This window comes from Akebia trifoliata, chromosome 11 (assembly GCF_017979445.1).
Source record: "Akebia trifoliata isolate Shusen 1 chromosome 11, ASM1797944v1, whole genome shotgun sequence".
NCBI lineage: Eukaryota > Viridiplantae > Streptophyta > Magnoliopsida > Ranunculales > Lardizabalaceae > Akebia > Akebia trifoliata.
In genome coordinates this window covers 25,510,422-25,534,863 of record NC_141385.1, presented here as the reverse complement: position 1 = coordinate 25,534,863, position 24,442 = coordinate 25,510,422, and the positions used below count along the sequence as shown (strand labels likewise).

Here is a 24,442-nt window from a genome sequence, read left to right as displayed (position 1 = left end):
TTGTTTGATTGTTTCATTTTTACACAAAGAAAGAAGAGAAAAGTAAGAAGAAAGAAAGAAGAGAAAGAAAAGAAGGAAGAGAAAGAAAAGAAGGAAAGGAAAAGAAAGAGAAATAAAGAAAAAAGTAGGCCCTTACAACTATTTATAATAGTTTTAGTAAAATATATATATATATATATATATATATATATATATATATATATATATATATATATATATATTGCTGATTTTATAGTTGTAAAAATTGAATTTGTTTTGTTTTTAAAACAATTTTGATTTAGTAATTTTAAAGTTAAAGTTGTTTTGTAAATTTTTAACAACATGCATATTCTTTATACATATTTATATTATTGTTTTTTTTTATAATTTTAAAGCATGCTAGTATTTGTTATTTTGTTTAAAAAGAATTATTACATGTTTGTAATTGATTTATTCATGTTTTATACGTAATTATATATGCTAAAAACAAAATACAGCAACTATGAAAGTTGCTATTTTTGTATTAAATTGACACTATGTTTGCTAGATAGAATATAAAAAAAAATGGTTGCTTTATACGTACGTTATACGTGTTTATACGTACGTTATGCATATTTATACGTATTAAATATAAAATACAGCAACTATAAAAGTTGCTGTTTTTATATAATATATTACTATGTTTACTTTAATTGCATGCTCAAAATATTTGTTATTTTATACGTATTTTATAAGTACTTAATACGTATTTTATACGTATTTTGTACTTGTCAAAAAGAAAATACAGCAACTATATAAGTTGCTGTTTTTACACACAATACATATATTTTGTTCACATTTTTTATAAACATACATGATTTTTGAATAAGTTAAACTGGTGGACAGTTTACTTTAATCATTTTAGTGATGGATTTTCAAGAAATGTTTCTAATTAAAAGTTGGGTAGAAAAGTAATTTATTAAAATAAAAATGAGAACGAGTTCTCAATTGAATGTCGTGCTTTTAAAATACCCAGTTAGTGAGATGCTTCGGCGTATGCCGTATAAGACACGAAAATGAGAGAAAAGATGAAGTGATGCTTCAGTCATAGACTGTGTAAGACACGAATGAGTGAAATGCTTCGACTAAGGGTCGTGTAAGACACGAAAGAAAGAAAAAGAAAAGAGAGATGAGATTGTACATTTAAGAGTGGACTGGGTATTTAAAACACGTGTATGTTTTATTTTCATTACGTTTTGAAAAGAAAATAAATACTTATATGTAGTATTTTAGTGATTTATTAAAGAGATTGTGAAAACCTATAAAGAATAACATGTTGTGACATTTCCCGAATGATGTGTTATTCTAGGATAACAGTTACGTTGTTTGAGTTCTTATGTATTATGGGATGCATAAGAACACAACATCACAACAGGAATCCGGGAGTTTCTTTTCTATCTTTAATAGAGAACAAGATGTAGATAGTTGTATGATTGATAGAGAATATCGAGGATCACATGCACGTCAGATTGGCATAGATGAAGATGGCTAGTTAATGATCATTAATAGTCTAGAGTAGTCAAGAAAGAATGACCTACTTGATTTGGCCCGTTTCTTAAGGCCTTGGTCAACGGCCAACCTGAGCCGGAAAACAGTTACCCAAATTATGGCAGAGGCTGGCCATAGAATCAGGAACTAACGGTGGGGTTCCACACTGGTGAAGTATTGAAATAATCGTATTTTGACTGAGATGTTCACATCAGTCATGACCCTCAACTCTCTATTATAGTACTCTATTATTTGATGATTATATTATGAACAATTGTTTCTTCAGATTTTTAAGTGTTTTAATTTCCTACTAAATTTTATGATATCGATGTTCAATTATTTTCAACTATGTGTTGAATATCAAATATGCATGATTTATGAATTCTTAGAATGTTTAAACTACATATAGATGCTGTTATTTAGAATTGTAAGATTCCCCTATTGGGTAACTCCCCTGTTACTCACCCCTACGGCATCACAAATTTCAGGCGCACCTGGTTTAGGTGATCCTTCCGAGGAGGCTCAGTGCCAAGGCCTTATAAATGATCAGTTCAAGCTTCCAGGAGTGGAGCATGGGTATTACTAGTAATAAGTCTTAAACTAGAGTTAGGTTTAAGTCTTTAGCTATTGTTTTTGGTTATGTAATTATGAACACTATAGTATGTCATTACTGTTTTATGTATATATGTCAAGTGTTTCTGATGTTTGAGGATACGTGTCTGTTCTGTTGAGCAATGATCAGGTATGACATATAGTTATATTATTTGTTGTTCAAGTTTATGTATTGATTATCATGACATGGGTTTTATATCATGCCTCAGAATTCAACTTGGGAATCATGGGGATTCGGGTTGAGTTTTTGGGGCGTGACATATTCCATGTGCCCGAATTTCAGGGAGTTATATGCGTTATTCTTAGGAAATCAAATTAGGAGTAATAGATAGTTTGTTTTACAAGATAGATTTCTGTTCAAAGATAGTAGACTATGCATTCCCCGCACATCCTTATGAGACTCTCTTTTGGGAACTCTACACAAGTGGAATGGCCGGTCATTTTGGCTGAGACAACAAGACCATTGTTCTGGTTGAGGATCGTTTCTATTGGTCAAGTCTCAAGAGAAACGTAGCAGCTAAGATTCCCCGTGGCAAGACAAAAGAAGCAAACCACGGGTTTGTACACCTCTTTGCCATTGCCACATTCCTCGTGGCAAGACATCAACATGGATTTCTTACTAGGACTCCTAAAGACTATTCGGAAACACGATTCCATATTTGTGGTAATGGACTGTTTCTCGAAAATGGCTCTCTTCATTGCTTGTTCCAAGACCTCCAATGCATCTAACATAACAAAGATTTTCTTTAAGGAGGTAGTTCGTTTACATGGGTTGCCAACGACTTTCACCTCTGACTATGAAATACAAATGCCCCCGACTATCCTTGTTAATCATTACTCTGATCCCGAAGGCCAATGTAATAGGATCAGAATCCTATGATGTTATCCCATGCTAATGTATTTAGAGCGTATGCCTGCTTTAAGCACTCTAATTTCTTCAAAGTAACAACACTGAGGGCACGACTCGACCCGACCAACTAAGGCTAGGAGCGTATCGCCGGCAGAAGGGATGGGACGACCGGTGCACACCCAAGGGCGGACTGGCTGGCCCAACCCAAAGTCCAATTAAGACCTTTTTAGCTGCAACAACTTAAATATATGCTATTAGAGCTGGAATTACCGTTGCTGGCACCAAACTTGCCCTCCAATGGATTCTCATTAAGGGATTTAGATTGTCCTCATTCCAATTACCAGACTCGAAGAGCCTAGTATTATTATTTATTGTCACTACCTCCCCATGTTAGAATTGGGTAATTTGCGCACCTGCTGCCTTCCTTGGATGTGGTAGCCGTTTCTCAGGCTCCCTCTCCAGAATCGAACCCTAATTCTCCATCACCCGTCACCACCATAGTAGGTCACTATCTTACCATCAAAAGTTGATAGGGCAAAATTTTGAATGATGTGTCGCCAACACTAAGGCCATGCGATCCATCGAGTTATCATGAAATTTGTGGCAATAGAAAGTTTCTCGAAAATGGCTCACTTCATTGCTTGTTTCAAGACCTCTGATGCATCTAACATAATAAAGATTTTCTTTAAGGAGGTAGTTCGTTTACATGGGTTACCTAAGACCATAGTGTCTGATTGGGATGTTAGATTCATGAGTTATTTTTGGAAGACATTGTGGCACATGATAGGCACCAGGCACCAATTTTCATCAGCATAACACCCATAGAAAGATGGTCAAACTGAGTTTGTTAATGAGCATCTAGGAAATTTATTGAGGTGTTTAGTAGGAGAGCATGTTAGATAATGGGATTCATTACAATCCATAGTTTAGTTTGCATATAATAGTTCCACTTAGGACCACAAGCATGAGTCCATTTGAAGTTTTACACGAATATAAACCTAGGAAGCTTGTAGATCTTATACCCATAGCAGTATCACATAGGACTTTTGAGTTAGCAGAGACATTTGCACATCACATTCATGAATTGCATTCTAAGATTAGAAAGAAAATTACTGAGCAATGCACAATATAAATTATTTGTTGATGCACATCGTGGGTTTAAAGAATTCCAAGTAGGTGATTCAGTAATGGTTTGTATAAGGCTATAGTGATTCCCACAAGGAGTCGTGAAGAAGTTACAAGCAATGTTGCCCCATTCAAAATACTCAAACGACTTGGTCCCAATGCGTATTACATTGATCTTCCGACAAACATGTGGATTTGTCACACCTTCAATGTGGAAGACTTAGTTCACGGCCCAATGACTGAACCTAGTAATCCTTACTCGAGCCATACCCTTTATCCTACCCTAATAATCTCAATTTCACCTGACCATGCTAGACCTACTACTGATTTAGCCATTGAGCTCTCACCTGACCCCCAAATACATACCATCCCAATTTTCATAGCCTTTACCTTCAATAACTATTTTGCCTCGCATAAATGAAAAAATAGAGAATATCTTGGATCACCAAGTGGTCTCCACCAGACATCGAAGTTATAAAAAATACCTTGTTAAGTGGAGAAACAGTTTGGATTTGAATAACACATGGATTATAGAGACAGTTATAACGGATTGATCCAGACATATTGGAAAGGTATCACAATTTTATCTCACCATAAGCGAGCTCTTCTCAGTTGAGAGGAGTTGATGAGGACATCACAAGCATACCCTTCAAAGTACTCCAGAGGAGGGCAAGACATTTAGAGTCGTCGTGGATAGACAGAGTATAAACATGAAATTTATGGACGAGCACCATTTCATGAAACCTTCTCATTGGGTTATAATATTTCATGCTTTTATTTAGGTTATGTTTAGGAGAGTCTATTTTAGTGTTTAGGAATAGTATTTTGGATTATTTTCATGTTCTATTAGCATGTGGTGTTAGTATAGGTGTTTAAGGGCAATTTGATAACTTTATAGGGATTTTTTTAATGAGTTTTCATAGGCTGAAAATTCAAGACAAACAAAATTACGGGATTGGGACATAGATGGTATGTTTTGTCTTGTTTTATTTAAATTGTTTAAATTTTATTTACAACCATTGGATCTTATTATATTAGTTGGATGGTTGAAATTAGATTTACGGTTGAGAGAACATTATAAGAACATGTTTATTGCTGTAATTTTCTCTAATAATGAAAGAAATAAGATTGAGCTTTGATATTCCCAACAATGGGTGTGGTGTGAGACCATTTTGGAGAGAGTCCAACAATGGGTGTGGTGTGAAGCCATTTTGGAGAGAGTCCAAGGTAGCATTCTTCTTCTATATCGATTTCTCTATCGAGGTAGGTATTTACAGTTTTCTTAATATCTTCTTTCCCACTTTCTCTTCTAATTTTCTGTTTTCAAACTTTGTTTTATAGGCAAAAGATTTTTATTAATGAAGAAGAAAAAAGAATGCACAAGGTCTTCGAGGAGGACCACCGAAAAAACAACAAAGATGAAAACAACAAGGAAGAAAACTAATCCACAATCAAACTACAAACATGATCCCATCTAACAAAAAAAATAAAAAAATCCCAAAAAAAGACCCCTCTAAAACTCTTGAACATCTTTCCCCAGAAGAAAATGAGCCTTAGCCAATCCATTTTATACCCCAAAACCCCATTGAAATTCCTTCATCCATTGAAACCTAATCCTAATACCGAAAAACCCCCCTACCTAATCCTCCCTACTCGAACCGCATTGTTCCAAACCACTTTGAACCCTTTTTTTCTTTTCAAGTTCTACTTGTTGTCCAGCGCTTTAATAGCCACCCAAAACCTAATCACTTTCCGTTGTTTTGCCTACAACTTCTTCAAACCTTCTTAACTCGTTACCCAACAAATCAACACTACTTATTTGGGTATTTTGTAGTGAAATTGAACTTAGAAATTTATTTTGAGCATCTAACTAAAACCCTAGGCTAGAGGAAGACGTGTCTTCCAATGGAACAAATTGTTAGTACTTGAACTACTATTATTGTGGGATTGTGATGAACCTTGGGACTATTTTTTTATTGTCACTTGGATTCTCTTGCATCTATGAATGTATGAGCTCATGATTTATGTTTACATTGCTTACATTAATTAAGTCTGATATCAGATTCATCATCTTATGGTAACATTCATAGTCCTGCATTAGGGTGGACCCAACATTTATGAGTTAATGGACTAGTAAGAGTGTCACATGGCATGTAAAAGACAGGGAGTAGCAACTCCCATGTGCTCGATATCCACACTCTTTCATTAATTGGGTCAAGGTCGAGTGTTCAAGTAGGCAACTCATTTTTTTTCCAAATCGAAGGAAGCATGTTGAATATACCTCATTATGGAAGAGCATGCTCACTAACTATATTATGATTTGAATATCAAGTAAAGTTCAGGGCCCATTTCAAACTATATAGTGGCAAATCTTGAAAGTACCATTTAATTATCTCATAGAGTTATGTGCTTCTTGTACCCTGCTACAGGCAAAACTTTCCTATAACATAGAGTTAAGCATTTCTAGTATTGGCAGCAACAAATTTTTAATCGAAATGGATACTTTAGTCAAATAGATAAGCCTAAGTAGATCTCCGAAGAAACAAAAAAATAAACGAGAGAAGTATTGCAAATAGTTATTTGGCATGATAGAAAGCAGAACAAAGGAGATGGACATCGAAAGTACAAACAAAATGATTACTAAAACGAAGAGAGAAAATGATATAATTAATTATCTGGCTTATTAACTACCAAAATAGTCTTCCATGAAGATAAACAAGAGGTACCGGATCGTACATTCCGTGTCTCAGTAGTTCGGTTTTTCCCCCAAGCAATGACCTTATCATCCTCAACAATCACACAACTGGCCAATGAAATTTAAAGGTTAAATGTGGAATAAGCCAACATCACATTTTTCTCATATCGAACTAAGAAAAACATCAAAAACAGAAGATTAGACATATTCTTAAACACTGATCCTCAAATTAGTATATTGCTCCCATTAAGGCATGCATTGTAACTTATAAACAAACTCTCACCAAAACCCCCACATAAAAAAGAAAGAAAGAAAAACATGGTTACTTTTATAATTTACCAATAGAACTTCACGGATTCACCATCGCCAAGTTTTAAAATCTCATCTCGAGGCAATGCTTTGGTCAAGAGAAAACTGAAAGGTCTCCACTGAAACGTTTCAAAACATTCTATGTTTCGGGGGTCCATGTCTTGTTCCAGTCCTGATTGAAACTGGAATGTTCAAACAAAAGATGTTGAAACGGAACAAAAGTTTGAACCGATCATCACCACTCTAGCATTATCCCAACCATTTTATATGAGTTACACAAATCACGTTTCACCATTCCATTCTATTCATGGTCATGTCCTTAAATATATGCATCCAAATCCTCTTAGCACCTCAAAACAAGTCCTTTTCATTTTTCCATTTTTGTGTGTTCCCCTCCTTTTTAGAGCCCCCGACTACCGAACAATGGCTTCAATGATAATCATTGTACAAAACCAAACCATCCAAATATTCTCCCCTATTATGCCATCTATTGGTTATATTCTAGTTTCCTCCTGCACTCATATCTGAATTTATTTTCCAACATGCCATTCATCCATCTCAATATCCTCACTTTGTCAATACCCATTCTATATATATGTTTCTCAATTGCCCAATGCATGGCAAAGGGAAACCATCTCAACATAGCAAGACCACAAGTGTCAGTGGCAACTACAGACCAACTTTAGAAAACCCAAGAACAACCTTTGAGATTCTCTAGCACCTGCCTGAGGATTGGAGAAAAGTCCTCCAAACCTCCTGAGAAAAATTGCAATGGAAAAGAAAATACACACCATGGATTTGTCACTTTTTTTACACATGAAAATATATATGGCAGGATGGCCTTCTTCCCGTTAGATGATCGATGGCTAGAAGAGATGTGGTCCAAAGAACAAAATGCCACTTTGGAAGGCACAAGAGCCCAAATACATGTTGGTAAAAGGAAGGTGCGGGGATCAAGCAAATGAGCAATTACCTCATAAGGATCTTCGAGAAAACTCAATATCTTATTGGTCTACATGGGTTCACCCCTTAAGCAAGTAAGAAGCCAAGCCATGTACTACAACTTTCAGATATGGTATATGTCCTACAATTCCCTCGCTAGCCCTAAATTCCACAAAATACCAATATCATATCTAACGCAACAAATGAAACAGAAGTACCCTAAAAAATCAGATATGGTATATGTGGATGTAAAGGCATCTTCCTAGAATCTAACTTTGTTACCTAGGGCAACCATGAACTTAGATACATGGTTTGAAATCAGTAGATACTTTGAAGACAACCTTCCATAAATCCAATGGTGTGACAAAGAAACTACTTGCTATCCCACTAAATTTCACACATCCATACAAGGAGTCCATGTGGTACAAGGTTGTACCAAATGATGCATGTTACATCCTACTTGGGAAACCAAGGAAATATGATTGAGACACAACACATCAAAGAGCTAAGATCACCTGCTCATTTTAGAATAGGGAAAAAAATCACCTTCCCCCCCTTGAAGGATGAGGAATTTGAGAAAAAAGAAAACAACGGAGAAAAAATGGTACAGAATAGAAAATTTCAAATCCACAGGAGCGTGTAATAAGATTGTCTATTAATCAAAAGATGCTACGACTTAAAAACTTCAATATGATACCCTCTAATGGAAATTTTCTCAAGGATCTTGGAGGTACATAATAAGGAAGATCAGAAGGGAAATTATGATAAGCTTACCCAATAGGCACTTCAAGACTGTCCAAGGCAAGCTTTGCCTGTGAAAAAGCCAAGTGTCAAAAGCAAGAAAAACAAAACTATCTTAGCCTGAAGACAATATAGTAAAAATCAATTTAAAAAAGAAGAAAAAGGATGTCATAATAACATAACAAATATTAACTTTTGCATTTGAGTCACCTTCGACTTGTTTCCGTCAAAATAGCATTCACGCAGTTCAATTGCAAACAAACCATATGTCTGAATTGGATATGTATCAGAAGAGTTTGTGGTGGGTTCATGCTCACCACATCATGCAAAACAACCACATTTGGCCAACAGGTAGATAGGGAGTTTTTGGTGTGGTTATACCACGTTCATTGTGACCCCGAATTGATATAAATGACTAATTAGCTTGTTTATCCTACTTGTTTTTTAGCTTAAAAAAAAAACTAAAAAAAAACAGCACATTTCAACAAATATAGATCAAATTGATGATGAACCAGGCAACCACAGCTCAAACATTGACTAATACTAGCAAATCCAAATATATGTAGGTAATAACAAGTTAAATTAAAAAATACAAAAAAATTATTTCAATTAAAATACACTAGCTAATCCAAATATTGTATCTTATTCATTAGGAAATGTATTTTGGTAAGATAAGTGAGTTGAATTCATAAATTTTGAAATCAGAATTCATAATAGACTTGACCAACCTTCCATATCATGGCAGAAGCCAGCACAAACGACATGCTGATCCGTCTAAACTATAATGTTGTTGTCGATGACTAAATTAATTAGTATTTTCAATTCTGCAAATACATACTCTGGACGACTAAATACGAAATGGAAGCTGAAGTTAATGGAGAAAACGATTATTGGGACAAAAATGTTGCAGGTGTTTGTCAAAGTCTGCATGAAATGGGATAAGATTACAACTCAAAAAACCAGCTCCTAGTTTTTGAATAACCCAAATCGATATCAAGCTGATCATGTTTTAGAAATTTAAAAGGAAGTGGAGGCAAATGAACCCAGTGATGATTTTAGGGGCACATGAACTGCCAATAAATACTCAAAGGTGTTCACCAAACAACAAAAATGACTTATCCCAACGATTTGGGGTCGTCTAAACGAATGATGTAACTCTGTTCCACTCTATTCTAAACCAAGTCTTCTATTATTGTGAGCGAGTTCATGTATGCTTCCACTATCTCCATCAATGTTCATTTAGATCATCTTCTCACACTTTTAGGACCCCCTTTAACTTGAATACTTCTTCTAACAGGGGTTGAAATCAACCTTCATTGAACATGCCCAAAAATTCACCAACCCATCATGGCAGTTCACATATCAGTGGAAGCAACCACTATCTCAAAATGAAAAACTGTTATATTTGTACAATATCGTCAACACGCTGTCCCCTCTACTAATGAGGCAGCTGAACTCAGCCAGTCACAAAATGACACATGGCACAACTCTGGATAAGGTGACGAGAGATATTGGCTGCCATGCACAAGATACCACATAATCACCTCATCTTCGTACATACCAGATCAACACAGTGGCCACTTATTCAAAAAGAAAAGGTCCATCTTGTTAACCAACCTACTCCAAAAGACTGATCTGATGGAGAAGGGGAGAACTATGAATATAAGAGGGCCACAGGGCTTAATTGGGGTATGACACACCCGAGAGTGGAGGAAAATATACACTCAACACTCCTCACCCATAAGGGTGGAAAGATTCGAACCCGCGACCTATATGAACCTAGCGCTCTGATACCATGTTAACCAACCAACTACTCCAAAGACTGATCTGATGGATTAGAGAACTGTGAATATAAGAGGGTCACGGGGTTTAATTTGGGGTATGACACCCAAAAGTGGAGGAAAATATACACTCAACACATCTAATACATAGGGGCTTCTACCCCACATGTGAGAGATCAATTACTTTTTGTTTGAAGCTCCCCTATCTTAACGAACGACAAAAACATCTAAGGACCCGTGGGTTCACCCATCAGGTTTACCTAGCAAATGAAAAGTGAACACCTGTTCAGCCAGAGGTTTCAACAAGATCCAAATCAAAAGATTTGGACAAACTGGAAGGATGGCTAACAACAAAAACATGACCACAAATAGGGATGCTAACAAAAACAACTTTCTTTAGGTTCAACTATGCAAAAGGATGAGATGAAATTGACTACAAAAAAATTGCATCCTTTTGGTTCACCTAAAAGCGGACGTACTTTCTTAAGTTGACCTAGAGTTTAATGGCTAAAAATGACTGATGTTGCCAACCCCAATATGTGGCATGAAGCATAGAACAATAAAAAAGAGGTCAGTTATGGACCCCTAAAAAGCATTCATATTTTTTCTTTTAGTGCAAAAAAGTTGAGGATTTCGTTGATATTTCAATTGCATTTTTGTAAATAACTTTGTGATATTTACAATAACGCCATCAAATAATAAGAATGAAACCCCTTTCTTTTTTACACTAGACTAGAAGACAAAATAAAAATGTTGTTTTATAGGGATTTATGGAAAATACATGGTTGTCAAGATTTTTAATATCTCATTGAAGTATTGGACGTTAGCACATTCCTATCTATGTAAGAGAATGCATGTGTGGGACTTCCTTTGGGGATGGGTTATACTAGCAAAGATATTTAGGAGCCGGTGTTAGAAAAGATGAGGAAAAAACTTACCATGTCGAAAGCCAAGTTGTTGTCTAAAGGAGGGAAGATCACCCTTATTATAAGTGCATTGGCTAGCATTCCCATCTATACTTTATCCTTATTTTCCTTGCCAAGGAACGTGGAGGTGCAATTAGAAAGAATTTGCCGAGAGCTTCTGTGACATGGTAAAGACGGAGCGAGAAAACATCATCGGGTGAGATGGGACAAGTTATGTTTACCTAAGAAGAAAGGGGGTTTGGGGATACGCAAGTTTAAATTTATGAACTCGGCTTTGTTGGGAAAATGGCTTTGGAGGTTTGAGGAAGAAAAGGAAAGTCTTTGGAGGAAGGTAATTGTCGATAAGTATGGTGTGGAAGAAAATGGTTGGGCAAGTGGTTCCGTGAGAGGTGCACTGGGGTGTGGGGTGTGGAAGGGCATCCTTAGAAGACTTACGATTTTTAAGAACAGGGTGAAATGTAAGGTTGAGAGTGGGTCTAAGGTGAGATTCTGGGAAGACTGGTGGTGTGGGAATGGCCCTCTCAAGGATTCATTTCCGGATCTTTATAGGTTATCCTTGAAAAAGAATCAAGTAGTTTCTACGTTTAAGAGTTTTGAGAATGGCATGCTAAACTGGGATTTTGGGTTTAGAAGAACTTTTAATGACTGGGAGGTGGACATGTTAGGGAAGTTAACTTTTAGGGTGGAGCGTAATTATGTGCAAAACTCTTCAAAAGACAAGAAAGTGTGGGTTGGTACTCGGGATGGGAAGTTCACGGTTAAATTTTTGTATGATAGCATTGCTCTAAGAAGTACAGAGGTGTTCCCTTACGCATTGATCGGGAGGGGGGGGGGGTAAGATACCTCCTAAGATATTAGTTTTTATTTTGTTGGCGACGTTAGGGAGACTTGCAACTCTAGACCAGTTGATCAGAAGAGGTTTCATTTCACCAAATCAGTGTTGTATGTGTAGAACCCAGGCGGAGACGGTGGATCACTTATTTATCCATTGTCGGGTGGCACATCACGTTTGGTCACACTTTTTGTCCTTATTTGGATCAGTGGGTTGTTTCCCTAACTCAGTAAAGTCGACTCTGGATTCGTGGTTGGTGTGGGGTGCATCTTTCTCGTCTTCTAAAAGGATTCTATGGTTCTTGAGCCCATTTGCAATTTGTTGGGGGATTTGGAAAGACCGCAATTGTTGCATCTTTGAGGGGAAAGTCTCCACATTGGAAGGATTAGTTCTTTCTATTTTGGAGCTTTTGTTTTTTTGGAGTAAACTTCACAGGGATTTCAAAGGGGTCTTCTTTGAAGATTTTCTCGTGCGTTGGGATAGGGTTTGTTCGTTGCCGCGAGTCTAATCCGCCGGTCACTTTTATTTGTTTTCTTTAGTTGTCTTGTTTTCTTTTCTTCTGTTGGTTCTCTTTGTGTTTGGGTTGGTCACCTCGACCACCTCGCTCTCTTTTTTCAATAAATTTATCTTTATCGATCAAAAAAAAAAAAAAAGAGAGAGAATACATGTGTGATATAAGGTGTAGATATTATTCTATTTGATAGCTTCTTGTACAAACAACGATTGTATAGAATAAAAAAGAAAGTTGGAAAGTTAGAAACTATAAAAAAACCAATATTACGGGCTTCAACCCATAGCTCAATTGGTTTGACAACGTTGCAAAGCAACTTTGAGGTTGTGGGTTCAAGTCCAGCTTACCCACCAAAAAAAAAAAAACATAAATCACAACATCGATCTAACCAAGCTAATGGATGAAATCTACAAGCAAATGCTCATTTGATAAGGGAAAAAAAGGGGGCGAACTCCAAGATTTAAGCAAAAATCCTAATCTTTTAGAGAAGATTAAAAAAATCCTAATATTTTATTCAATAGTTCAGAAATGTCTACTTGTCTCATATGTAGGGAAACTAACTTGGCCTTTCTCAATATAAAGCTTTATACTTAATTTTTAATTGAAGTAAAACTTCCCTATTACTAATCCATCATATTTCCCATTTCTCGAAAGTTAAATCAATGAAGAAATCCTGAATCATGAATCTAATGGTGAATTCCGAGATCTTATTGGTCCTTTTTTTATCTCATCCAATGATCATAAATATCTTTCCGAAAATCATTACCAACACGACCATTTGGGTTGTAAGGCCTTTATTGCACATGACCAAACCATCTCAATTTTTCCTTGGTTTAGCGTCTATTGGGACTAGCTACATTTTTACAAATGCATTCACTTCTAATTTTAACTCTTTGTTCTTCCCATCATCCATCCCAACAGCCTACTACATTCAATCTACGAACATGCTTCTTGATTGTCCAACATTTAGCTCTCTAAAACATTTAGCAGGTCGTACTACCTTTTGATAAAATCTTCCTTTTAGATTGATTGAGATGCATTGATCACATACCACTCCAAAAGCACAAATCCACCACAACAATCTAGCTTTAATTCTGTGGACAACATCCTCCTCAATCTCCTCATCCTTATGAATAATAAAACCAAGAAAATAAAAAGGCCATTTTGGGGTTTTATTTTTTTGTTTTTTTGTTTTTTAATCATCAATTTAATGGGCCTTCCCTTCTATGGGGATCATTACTAAATTTGCACTACACATACTACTTTTTATATTTTTTGATATGTAAAAATTTTCAATATGAGGGTGGTCGAGAAGACCAACCAAAGAGAAAAATACAAGACTCGACACAAAACACACAATTAATTACTCTAAAGATATAATACAAAGCCAATACTGATGACTCGAGATATCTTGAAAGAGAGCATGACACAAGACAGTGAGGGAATCTGATTTGAGTGGTTTTGGCATTGGGTTATGGATTTGGGTGACAATAGGCAAAGGCGGTTTCCAACATTTCAATTGGTAATATGTTGAAATGTAAAACACAATTTTCTAATTACAACATTTTGAAATTACGATTAGAAGAAGGTTTAGGATATTTTGTTGGGGTTAAGTGATAGGATATATTGGAAATAATAATCTTTACTGTTTTTTTATTTTTCTCTTCTATTATTTCTTTGTATAGGGCATTTACTTCCATTTACTCTTTTATTAATATATATATATAGACTTAGACAATTACTTTTCCACAATTCTTCTTGGTACCAGAGCCCTAGAGGACCCCTCTTTGATTTTTTGGGATCTTGAAGTCTCTTCTCCTCACTTCTCCTCTCTTCTTCCTTCACTAACACCTTTAGATTTTAAGACCTAATAACCTAGCAGCAACTTTGTTAGAAGGTTTCCCCTTTGGGGGCTTTTTTTTTTATTCGTATTCCCTTAATCGCATGTTGTGATAGGGATTTTATCAATTTTTTCACATGTTGCAATAGATTTTTGTGTTGTGCTTTTGCTCTATAATAGGATTTTCCGCCTTTCATAGGCTGTTTGGTTCGATTTCTACCCTAAGCTAGGGTTTCTATCTGATATCAATTTGTCAAAGTACCATTGAGTGCCTTTAATAGGGTTTCTACCCTTGCTGCTACCATACGAGAGCATTGTTGGGTGGTGCGATAGGACTGTTGGGCTATGTGAAGCCTGGCGACAACAATATAGTGTTGTTGGGTGATTTGCGACAGCAGCTAGGCCTGTGTTGAACCCTGCGACAGCAACTAGGGTGGAATTTTGTGGCCTGCGACAGCAGCATGGTGCTGTTGGGTGATCTGCAACAGCAACTAGGGCTGTGTGGATCCCTACGATAGCCACTGGGGTGGTGTTTTGTGGCTTGCGACAACAATAGGGTGCTGTTGGGTGACCTGCGATAGCAACCAGAGCTGTGTGGAGTCCTTCATTCTGCTATTTGGTGATCTACAACAGCAACTCGGGCTGTGTAAGGGACTACAACAACAACTTGACCCCTTTTCTAACCCAAGATAGCAACAAGGGAGCTGCTTTGTGGTAATTTCAACTTAGCTCCTTGATAATATTTCGACTACAACAATTTTTGAGTGTTTGGGACCACAGTGATCTCCCTTCAAACCAAAGTTCTAACTACTTTGTTTGTAGTAAGCAATGACATCACATCAAGAAACAAAGGACTCCAACACCATTCTTGGAGCAAACCTCTCAGCTCAACACATTACTAGTGCCCTATCAGATGATCAGAATTTTAGTCCCGATCTCGATCAGTTAGACTTTATTTGGGGAGTAGAGGAAAATCTAGATGGTTTTTTGGGCACTACTAATAAGCCACCCCTTACTGATCCCAAAATTGAAAAATGGGAAATTGATAATTGCACTCTTCTTAGATGACTTTTTAACTCCATGGAGCAGCGCATCTACACCATGTTCATGTATCATGAGACTGTTTCTTCATTATGGTCAACCCTCACTCAGACATGTGCGCATGCTTGAAATAACTCGAGGATCTAGGAGCTTTATCGAGACATTGCCCAGGCTACCCAAAGGACTCAGAGTGTAGCTGACTACTTTGGACTCCTTCAATCTCACTGGGAAAAACTCTCTCACTATGAATCTATAGCTAAGTTATCAGCAGAGGCAGCTAGGTTTGTGGTTGCTAGACACCAGACATACCAACTTCTCATGGGTTTAAGTCCTGAGTTGGTTTAAGTCCTGAGTTCAAAACACTTCAGACACAGATCCTTAACACCACACCCTTATCCTCTTTATTTGAGACATTTGCGATCATTGATAGTGATGAAAGTCGTTGTCATGTAATTCCCTCTCAGATTCAAACTCCTAGCATTATCTCTGCTCCAGCTACAGATCAGATGACTCTAGTAGGGATCTAGAAGTCGAGGTGACCATGGTCGTGGTAAAAAGGGTGGTCTTACTTGTAGTCATTGTGGGAAGATTGGCCATGCAAAGGCCCGCTGCTTCCAACTTTATCCCCATCTATTGCAGTCTTCTACCACTCCCTCTTTGAGACAATCTGCTCCTCGTGTTGCTGCTGTTGTGGAGTCATCATCAGTTCCTCCTACTGATACTTCTGTTTTCTTTGTTACAAATCAACTCCAGACTCAAATTGTTGCTATTGTACGGGATCAGATCCATGCTCAGACTTACTCATCTTCGATTGTGACTTCAATTACAATGCCCCCAAGTACATCTTCTGCATTTTATGTTACTTAGTTTGGCTTTACTCCTCTGACTTAGGTAATTGATTCTGGTACCTCTGATCACATGATTGGCGAGTCTAGCCATTTTACCTCTTATATTTTTCTTACTACTCATAAGAAGGTTCACCTTGCTAATGGGTCCTTTATTCTTATCCACAGTAAGGGTACCATCCCCATATCCTCTGATTTTTCTCGACTCTGTGCTTCATGTTCTTAACCTATCTCTTAACTTTTTTGTTTGAGTAGTACTACCAAATCTTTAAATTGCTTCGTAACTTTTTTTCCTACTCAGTGTATTTCTCAAGAACTGACTTAGAGGAGGATTCTTGGTATGGGGTATGAAAGAAATGGGATGTACCTGTTTGGATCTCAGCCTAATGTTGTTTCAACGTCTGTGCTTCCACTCTCTAGGAACCATACTTTTTCCTCTAAGATTTCAGATTTATGGCATGCTCAATAAGAACATGCTAATTTTCGGTACTTATGTTTCTTTATTTTCTACTTTAAAAACTTCTTATACTAGACACAAGTTTCATTACTCTGTGTAAGTTTTCTAAACACACGTATTTCTTGTATTCCTTGCATGCATCGATTTAATACATTGTTTGATTTAGTCCATTCTGATGTGTGTGAACATTCTCTTGTTATTGCTTTTAATGGTCATGATATTATGTTACATTTATTGATGACTATTTTCATTGTACTTGGATTTACTTGATGATTTCTCGTTTTGAGGTACTCACCATTTTTGTTAATTTTCTTAAAATGATTCATACCCAATACATCACTGTTAAACCTCTTAAATCTGATAACGAAGATGAATATATTTCTTATGGGATTCAATCCCATATTCATGAGCATGGTATGTTCCACTAGTTGACTTGTCCCTATACTCCTGAACAGAACAGAGTGGCAAAATGCAAGAATCGCCATCTTATGAACGTTGTTCGTTGTCTTCTTCGAGGAATGCATGTTCCTACGTTATATTGGAATATAGGGCTGTCCTTATTGTGTATTTTCTTCTTAACCGCGTTCTAAGTCGTACCTTAGTTGGACATGTTCCTTTTTATGTTCTTCGACCTGATAGCACTCTTTTCCCTATAACACCTAGAGTTTTGGGGTGTACTTATTTTATTCAGGACAGAACTCTTCATCGCATGAAATTAGATGACAAAACCATTCGTTGTGTTTTCTTGAGTTACTCTTCTACATTAAAGGGGTATCGCTGTTATGATCCCCTTTCTTATCGTGTAATACATTCTTTGGATGTCACTTTTTTTAAAATGTTCTCTATTTTCGTGCTACATCTTCCTTGCAGGACCCTTCACCTTTGTAGGATCCCTCTCCTGCAATGCTATCCTATCCATTTTTTTCTCCATCTTCATCTTCTTTTCAGGACTCTTTTCTTTTGCAGGATTCATCTTCATCTTTGTCGCTTCTGAAGATCTACTCTCGTCGCCCTTGCCAACTTCCTCTTTGGACTCAGGTATACCCCCTTCTACTCCTACTCCTTCTATTTATGACTCTCACTTGCCAATTGCATTTCACAAAAGTAGAGGTGTGTTATTGATCATCCTATTACCTAGTTTGTTATCTATTAGGGACTCTTTCGTTCTTATCAAGCCTACCTTGCTGCCACTGACTCTATTCGAGTTCTTCAGTTTGTATCAGAGGCTTTGCAAGACCCTAAGTGGATTGGAGTCATGACCGCTGAAATGGATGCTTTGCAAAAGAATTACACTTGGACGCTTGTTCCCCTTCCATTTAAGGAGTGGACTATTGGTTGTAAATGGATTTTCACTGTGAAGTATCTCGTGGATGGCACTGTCGATTGATACAAGGCCCACCTAATTGTTAAGGGATTTACACAGATTCTAGACAAGGATTTTGGTGTTACATTTGCCCCTGTAGCTAAACTTTTGTCCGTCTCCTTATCTTTTAGCTGTTTGTCATTCATGGCATTTTCACCAGCTCGATGTAAAGAATGCCGTTCAGGGGAAGTATCCTATGAAAGTTTGTCTTCTCAAATCTTTGTATGGCCTGAAGCAATCTCCACAAGTCTAATTTCAACGTTTTTCTAAGGTCATTTTATCCATGGAGTTTTCCAGATGCCACTCAGATCATACTTGCTTTGTTCGTCGAGGAATGGATGGCCATTGCACCATAGTTTCGATTTATGTGGAAGATATTATAGTAACTAGAGATGATGGACAATGGATTGATAGGTTAAGATGTTATTGAGTCGTGCTTATGAGGTTAAGGACTTGGGTCCCCTCAAATACTTCTTGGGGATAGAAGTGACTCACTCTTGCTGTGGCATTTCGTTATCTCAGCGCAAATACACATTGAATTTTCTTCAGGACACTGGTATGCTTGGTTATCATCCTGCATCATCTCCTATGGATCAGAATCATCTCCTTCATGCCGAAACTGGTGATCTATGATCTGATCATTTTTCTTATCAGAGTCTCGTAGGCCACCTGATTTATCTGACTAACACGAGATCAAATTTGACCTTTGTGGTTAGTGTGGTCAGTCAATTCATGCATGCCCCATGCACCTCTCATCTTGATGTTGTTTATCGTATTCTTCACTATTTGAAATCTCGTTCTGGTCTTGGGGTTTTTTAGCCCTTCCACTATTCAATCACATTTATCTTGCTTCATTGTTGCTAATTATGCCGACTTTCTTATAGATAAGAGATTTTACCTCTAATTTTTGTACTTTCCATGGTAGTAACCTGATCTCATGGAAAAGTAAGAAACAGAGTGTGATTTCCCGTTCTTCTGTTGAAACTGAGTATCGTATTATGACCCTTGGCCTTTGTAAGCTTATTTGGCTTAAATCTTTGCTAAAAGAGCTAGGCTTTCTGGTCTCTGGCTCTTTCACTTTGTTTTGTGATAACAAGTCTACCATCATGCTTGCTTTTAACTCGGTTATTCACGAAGGAACCAAGCATATAGAGATTGATGTTCACTTTCTCAGGAAGACTTTGATCTAGGGCTCCTCAGCCAGTCTTTGTCTCTTCTTCAAAGCAGCTTGTTGATATGCTTACAAAGTTTGTTAGTCCTTCTAAGGGGGAGTATTAGAAATAATAATGTTTACTATTTTTTATTTTTCTCTTCTATTATTTCTATGTAAAGGTGTTTACATCCATTTACTCTTATATATATATATATATATATATATATATATATATATATATATATATATATATCTGCCAAGCTCTCATAATGAGACTTGACAATTACTTTTCTACAATTCTTCTGGGTATAGGGTAGATTTGAATAAGAGATTAATGAAATAAGGATTCAAGAAAATGGAAAAAAATTAGGAAAAATCAAGATTCAAGAACCCAAAACTTAAGAAATCAAAAATCAAGAATTCAAAATTGCTTGAAAAATAAAAAAACACAATTCATGGGTTGGTTTCTTGAAATGATTAAAGGGTTCTTGATGGTTTCCTGATTCCTGACAAATAAATAAATAAAATATAGAACAGATGGACTGAAGAAGAGATAAAGGATAAGACGAAGATTAAAGAAAGAAAAAAAGATATTTAAATAACACCCCAAGCGAAATAAGCCCCTACACCCCCCCCCCCCAAGCGAAATGCAAAATGTGGTCTACCCCTTCAGATTTTCATTGACCCGATCAAACCGTTACCAACGTTTATTTTGTTGACGATTTACGGTCTGAATACCTAAACTACCCTTATAAAATTTAAATTACTAAATTGCCATTGTTTTAGTTGAAAAAATAAAAAATCAAAGCAAATCTCAACCGTGGGATTGAAATATTTCACAGCATTAGATTAAAAGAAAACCCAATTTCATCTTCTTGAAGAAGATGAAGTTAGGGTTTTACAATATCTTACTAGTTAGGGTTCGTATTGTTATTGTTGGAATGTTCTCAAGAATATTAGGGTTCTATTCCTTAAACTCATTACTTTGAAACCCTACCATTAACATCTTTGAATCTGATTTCGATTTTGGGATAGATTTTGGTTAAACAAGTTAAAGATCTCATGTTTCATGGAATGGGTGGAGGTTTCAACTCTCATGTGAGCTCTTTTAACCATTTTGTCCTCAAGGCATAAGTTTTTGTGAAAAAAATCAAGAAAAAATATTGTTTGTGTTTTTGACTGTGAAGGGGTAGAACTAACATATATATTTACAAGAAAGTGGGTATTACTAATTTCATTTTCTTCATTGTTTCATATTTTCTCTTAATTTTTTTATTTTTCCCTAGTTTTTTTTTATTTGTTTCAATGTTACCCATATGGAGATTCTAAGCATTGGGTCAAAGAATTCCTTTCGGATGAGATGAACACATTGATATTAGGTTGAAAAATATGAAATTGAGTTGAAAATAATGAGAGATGGTTGGAAACGATGAGATTAAGCTTCAAAATAACAAAGTTTAGGTTTAAATCGATGAGAAATTGGTTGAAATTGATTAGAGTTCTCAAGGTTATTATTGTCTTTAGAACGATTGGATCGAAGACATTTGAGTTGCTTTGATTGAAGAACATTTTCGTAATTTCAACACAAAGGTATTTTTGACATTTCACCATCTCTGTTAACTGACTATTCTTTTTTGTTAACGATTTGACTAGGTCAACGATAGTCAATGGGGGGTAGACCACATCTTGCTTTTCGCAGGGGACTTTTACTAAATTAACTAAAAAAATTTATAATCAACTTAGAATCACCCTAATGATTTACATGGTATCAACCACATTCAATGCACTAATTTTGTTTATTCCATTCATCCTCGGTCAATAAACCCTTATATAAGCTATAAATAAAGAAAATCAACTAAAAGTCCTAATAAAACTAAAATACAAAATAAAATCTCCTAATTTTAACTTTCTCTCTCCTAATTTTTTAACCCTAATAAACTTAAATAAAAGATAAACTAAAGTTATTAAATTGCCCCTAAATATTACACTAAGACTATGGGTCGATAAAACATGAAAATAACCCCAAAAACATAAAAATAAAGCTCTAAAATTGCTCAAAACTATAATATAAAAAAAAAAAAAATCTAAAGTATGCTCAAATGATAAAATAATAAATTTAGACCCAATTAAGTGAACACCTACAAATTTTTCGTCGGAACTCTTGACCGTTGAATTGATTTGCATTCCACATTAAAACGCATCTAAACTATTTGAAGATTACATCAAAAAAATATCAAACAAAGAATTGATAATGAAATATTATTAATTGATTGCTCTTATTTATCGAAGAATCGTGAATTCCTTTTTTTCCACAAACCCCAACAAATCACAAAAAACACGATGCTCCAAAATGAATTCCGTAGCAGTCGCAAAGGATCTACCTATAACTAGCCAACCATCTACAAATAACATACAAAAATGACCTACTCAGGAGTATACATTCAATGGTTGCATAAAGGAAATCCTTACAACATAAACTTATTGAATAGTTTACACAATACCTGTGTTATTGCAACCTCCATAAATGCAAGAGTAGTTGGTAAATTGTCTTCCTCCTCTGAAGCCATCTAAAAAGCAAATAAAGAAAAGATGTCATCCATATTGTCCTGTAATTGAGAAAACACAAAACAAATATAACAGAAAATCAAATCACAAATTTAATATTTACAATGTAATACTTATGATATGGATGTTCTAATAATTTATCATTTGCAATTAATCACCAACATGCATTATCTTCGAAAATAATTGTTCTCAAGTAAGCAAATTCCATCAATCAAACACATCCTCAATTCAAGAAATAAATAAATAAATAAAAGAAGTCTAGTGAATTGTGAAAAAACGTGAAATCTGACAATTAAAACAAGAAATCCAAAAGTCAGAATTAAACATAAATCCTAAGGAAAAAAAAAAGGAAATCAAACCAACACAAATCCTTCATCTCTTCATTTTTAACTAAGACTCACAACTCCCCCTTTAATGTTGTTGAAGGATAGAATAGTTATTTTACTATTCCAATGTATATGTAAGTATTTTTATTAATTGTTTAGGGGTATTTTGTCCTTCTAAATAATGATGTTGTAAATTAAAAAAAATTAGACTCAAGAATCTCTCTCCATGAGCTCTGATTTCTCCCATTCTTCTTCTCATCTTCTCTTCTAGATATAAATTTATTTTAGATTTCCACTTGGTATCAGAGCTGAAAAAAATTTAAAGGGATAAAAATAACCCTAAACAATTAATAAAAAATACTTGCACACATTAGAAAAGTAAAATGACTATTATATTCTTTCAACACTCTCCCTCAAGTTGGTGCATAAATGTTATAGCCATACCCAACTTGCCCAAATAGTTATGAACCTGAATACTGTTAACTTGTTTGGTGAGAATATTTGAGAGTTGATCTTCTATTTTCACAAAAGGCGTGCATATGATCCTAAATACAATTTTCTCCCTAATAAAATGTTGATTAACCTCTATATGATCGGTCTCGTCATGTTGGATTGGGTTATGAGCAATACTAATAGCTGTTTTGTTATCACAATACATCCTCATTAGACCTTCCACAGAAAAGCCAAGCTCTTGAAGAGAAGTACTTAGCCATAACATTTCACATACTCCATGAGCCACATAAACCTGAATTCCGCCTTTGTACTTGACTAAGCTCCTACATGTTGCTTCTAGCCTTTCCATATAACTAAGTTACCACCTACAAATGTATAATCTCCTAGCATAGACCTCCTATCATCTAGAGATCCTTCTAAATCTATTTCAGTAAAAGACTATCCTCTTGTGCCCATTCTTCTTAAATAACAGACCCCTACCAAGAGAAGATTTGAGATGTCTCTGTGGGCATCAAAATTTTAAAGAGGCCCTCATAAATTTTATAAGTCAAAATAAAGTCCTTAACCTCACAATTAGGCCCACAAGTCTAAATTGGGGATCTATTAGTCGGGACGGGCTTCATATGTTTGGGTTTGGGTTTCCGTAGATAAAGCCCATGATCTAAACTAAATCAAGTGATCCACATATTAAATATTGGGCCTTATACCTAAATAAATGAGTTTGGCCCAATAATAATCCATAGAATCCTTAAATGGGATTTGGACAAATTTAGCCTTTTAAATAAATCAATTAAACCTCTTTAAGTTGGGGGTATAATTGGAAAGCTAAATTATCTTTAAGTCTATAAATACAAGAGCCTCTCTCATTGAGAGGGGATCTGAATCACTTTCTCTTAGAAGACAGAAGCTCTCCCTCTAGAGAAGAAGAAGCTCTCAAGCCCTCTTCCAGAAACAAAGCAAAAGTTCTTCAGAGATCCGGACTCCGACTAAAGAGAAGATCAAGCATAAGGCCCTTCTCCGGAAGCCAAGAAAACCTTCTCAATCGATAAAGAGCGAAGCCCGGAGAGAAGAAAATCTACAGAAGCCTCTACAGAAGATCAAGCACAAAGCAAAGCCACTATCCAAACCAACCTTCTCAGCCGATAAAGCGCGAAGCTCGGAGTGAAGAAAAGCTACATACATCGTCACTATTTTTTTTGTACTTGACTGTTAATCAGAGGAAACACTGAGATCTGTATCCACTATTCATCAAAAAATCAATAAAATCATTTTCGATTATTTTTCACGAATCTCGAGGTAGATCCGTTAGAAATTTATTGTCGACAAATTTCTGGCACGCCCGGTGGGACAATCTCAACCTCTCATCTTTCAGTCAACTGCAAGAATATCACCTAAAGCATCGATGGCATCTCGCAACGTCAACGCTATTGCATCTGCCGATACTGAGAAAGGTAAGAAAATCTTTTCTTCCAATCTTGAATCTGATCAGGTTACTAGTCGCGATCATCATGTGACACGAACAATGACAAAGACTGGTGGAATCAAGCTAGTGGAGCCCCTCCAACATCA

General features: G+C 36.0%; 1 protein-coding gene across 10 annotated transcripts in view; it reads right to left on the bottom strand.

Moving 5' to 3' along the window:
• The window catches only part of LOC147391166 (tRNA-specific adenosine deaminase TAD2-like), a 58,707-nt gene that overhangs the window by 11,316 nt on the left and 22,949 nt on the right, over nt 1–24,442 (bottom strand). For 5 of the 10 annotated variants that reach the window (XR_015182591.1, XR_015182589.1, XR_015182585.1 and 2 more), the window contains 3 exons: nt 22,031–22,096; nt 8,814–8,851; nt 6,785–6,896 (listed from right to left, as the gene is read on the bottom strand). Coding sequence is in view for 2 of the 10 variants with exons in the window: in XM_086457619.1 (XP_086313745.1) it covers nt 6,785–6,896; nt 8,814–8,851; nt 22,031–22,096 (216 nt within the window). In the remaining 8 variants the exon portion in view is untranslated. Of the gene's footprint in view, nt 1–6,784; nt 6,897–8,813; nt 8,852–22,030; nt 22,136–24,442 lie in introns of all 10 variants that reach the window. The other 5 variants (XR_015182590.1, XR_015182586.1, XR_015182588.1 and 2 more) reach the window with 2 other exon arrangements.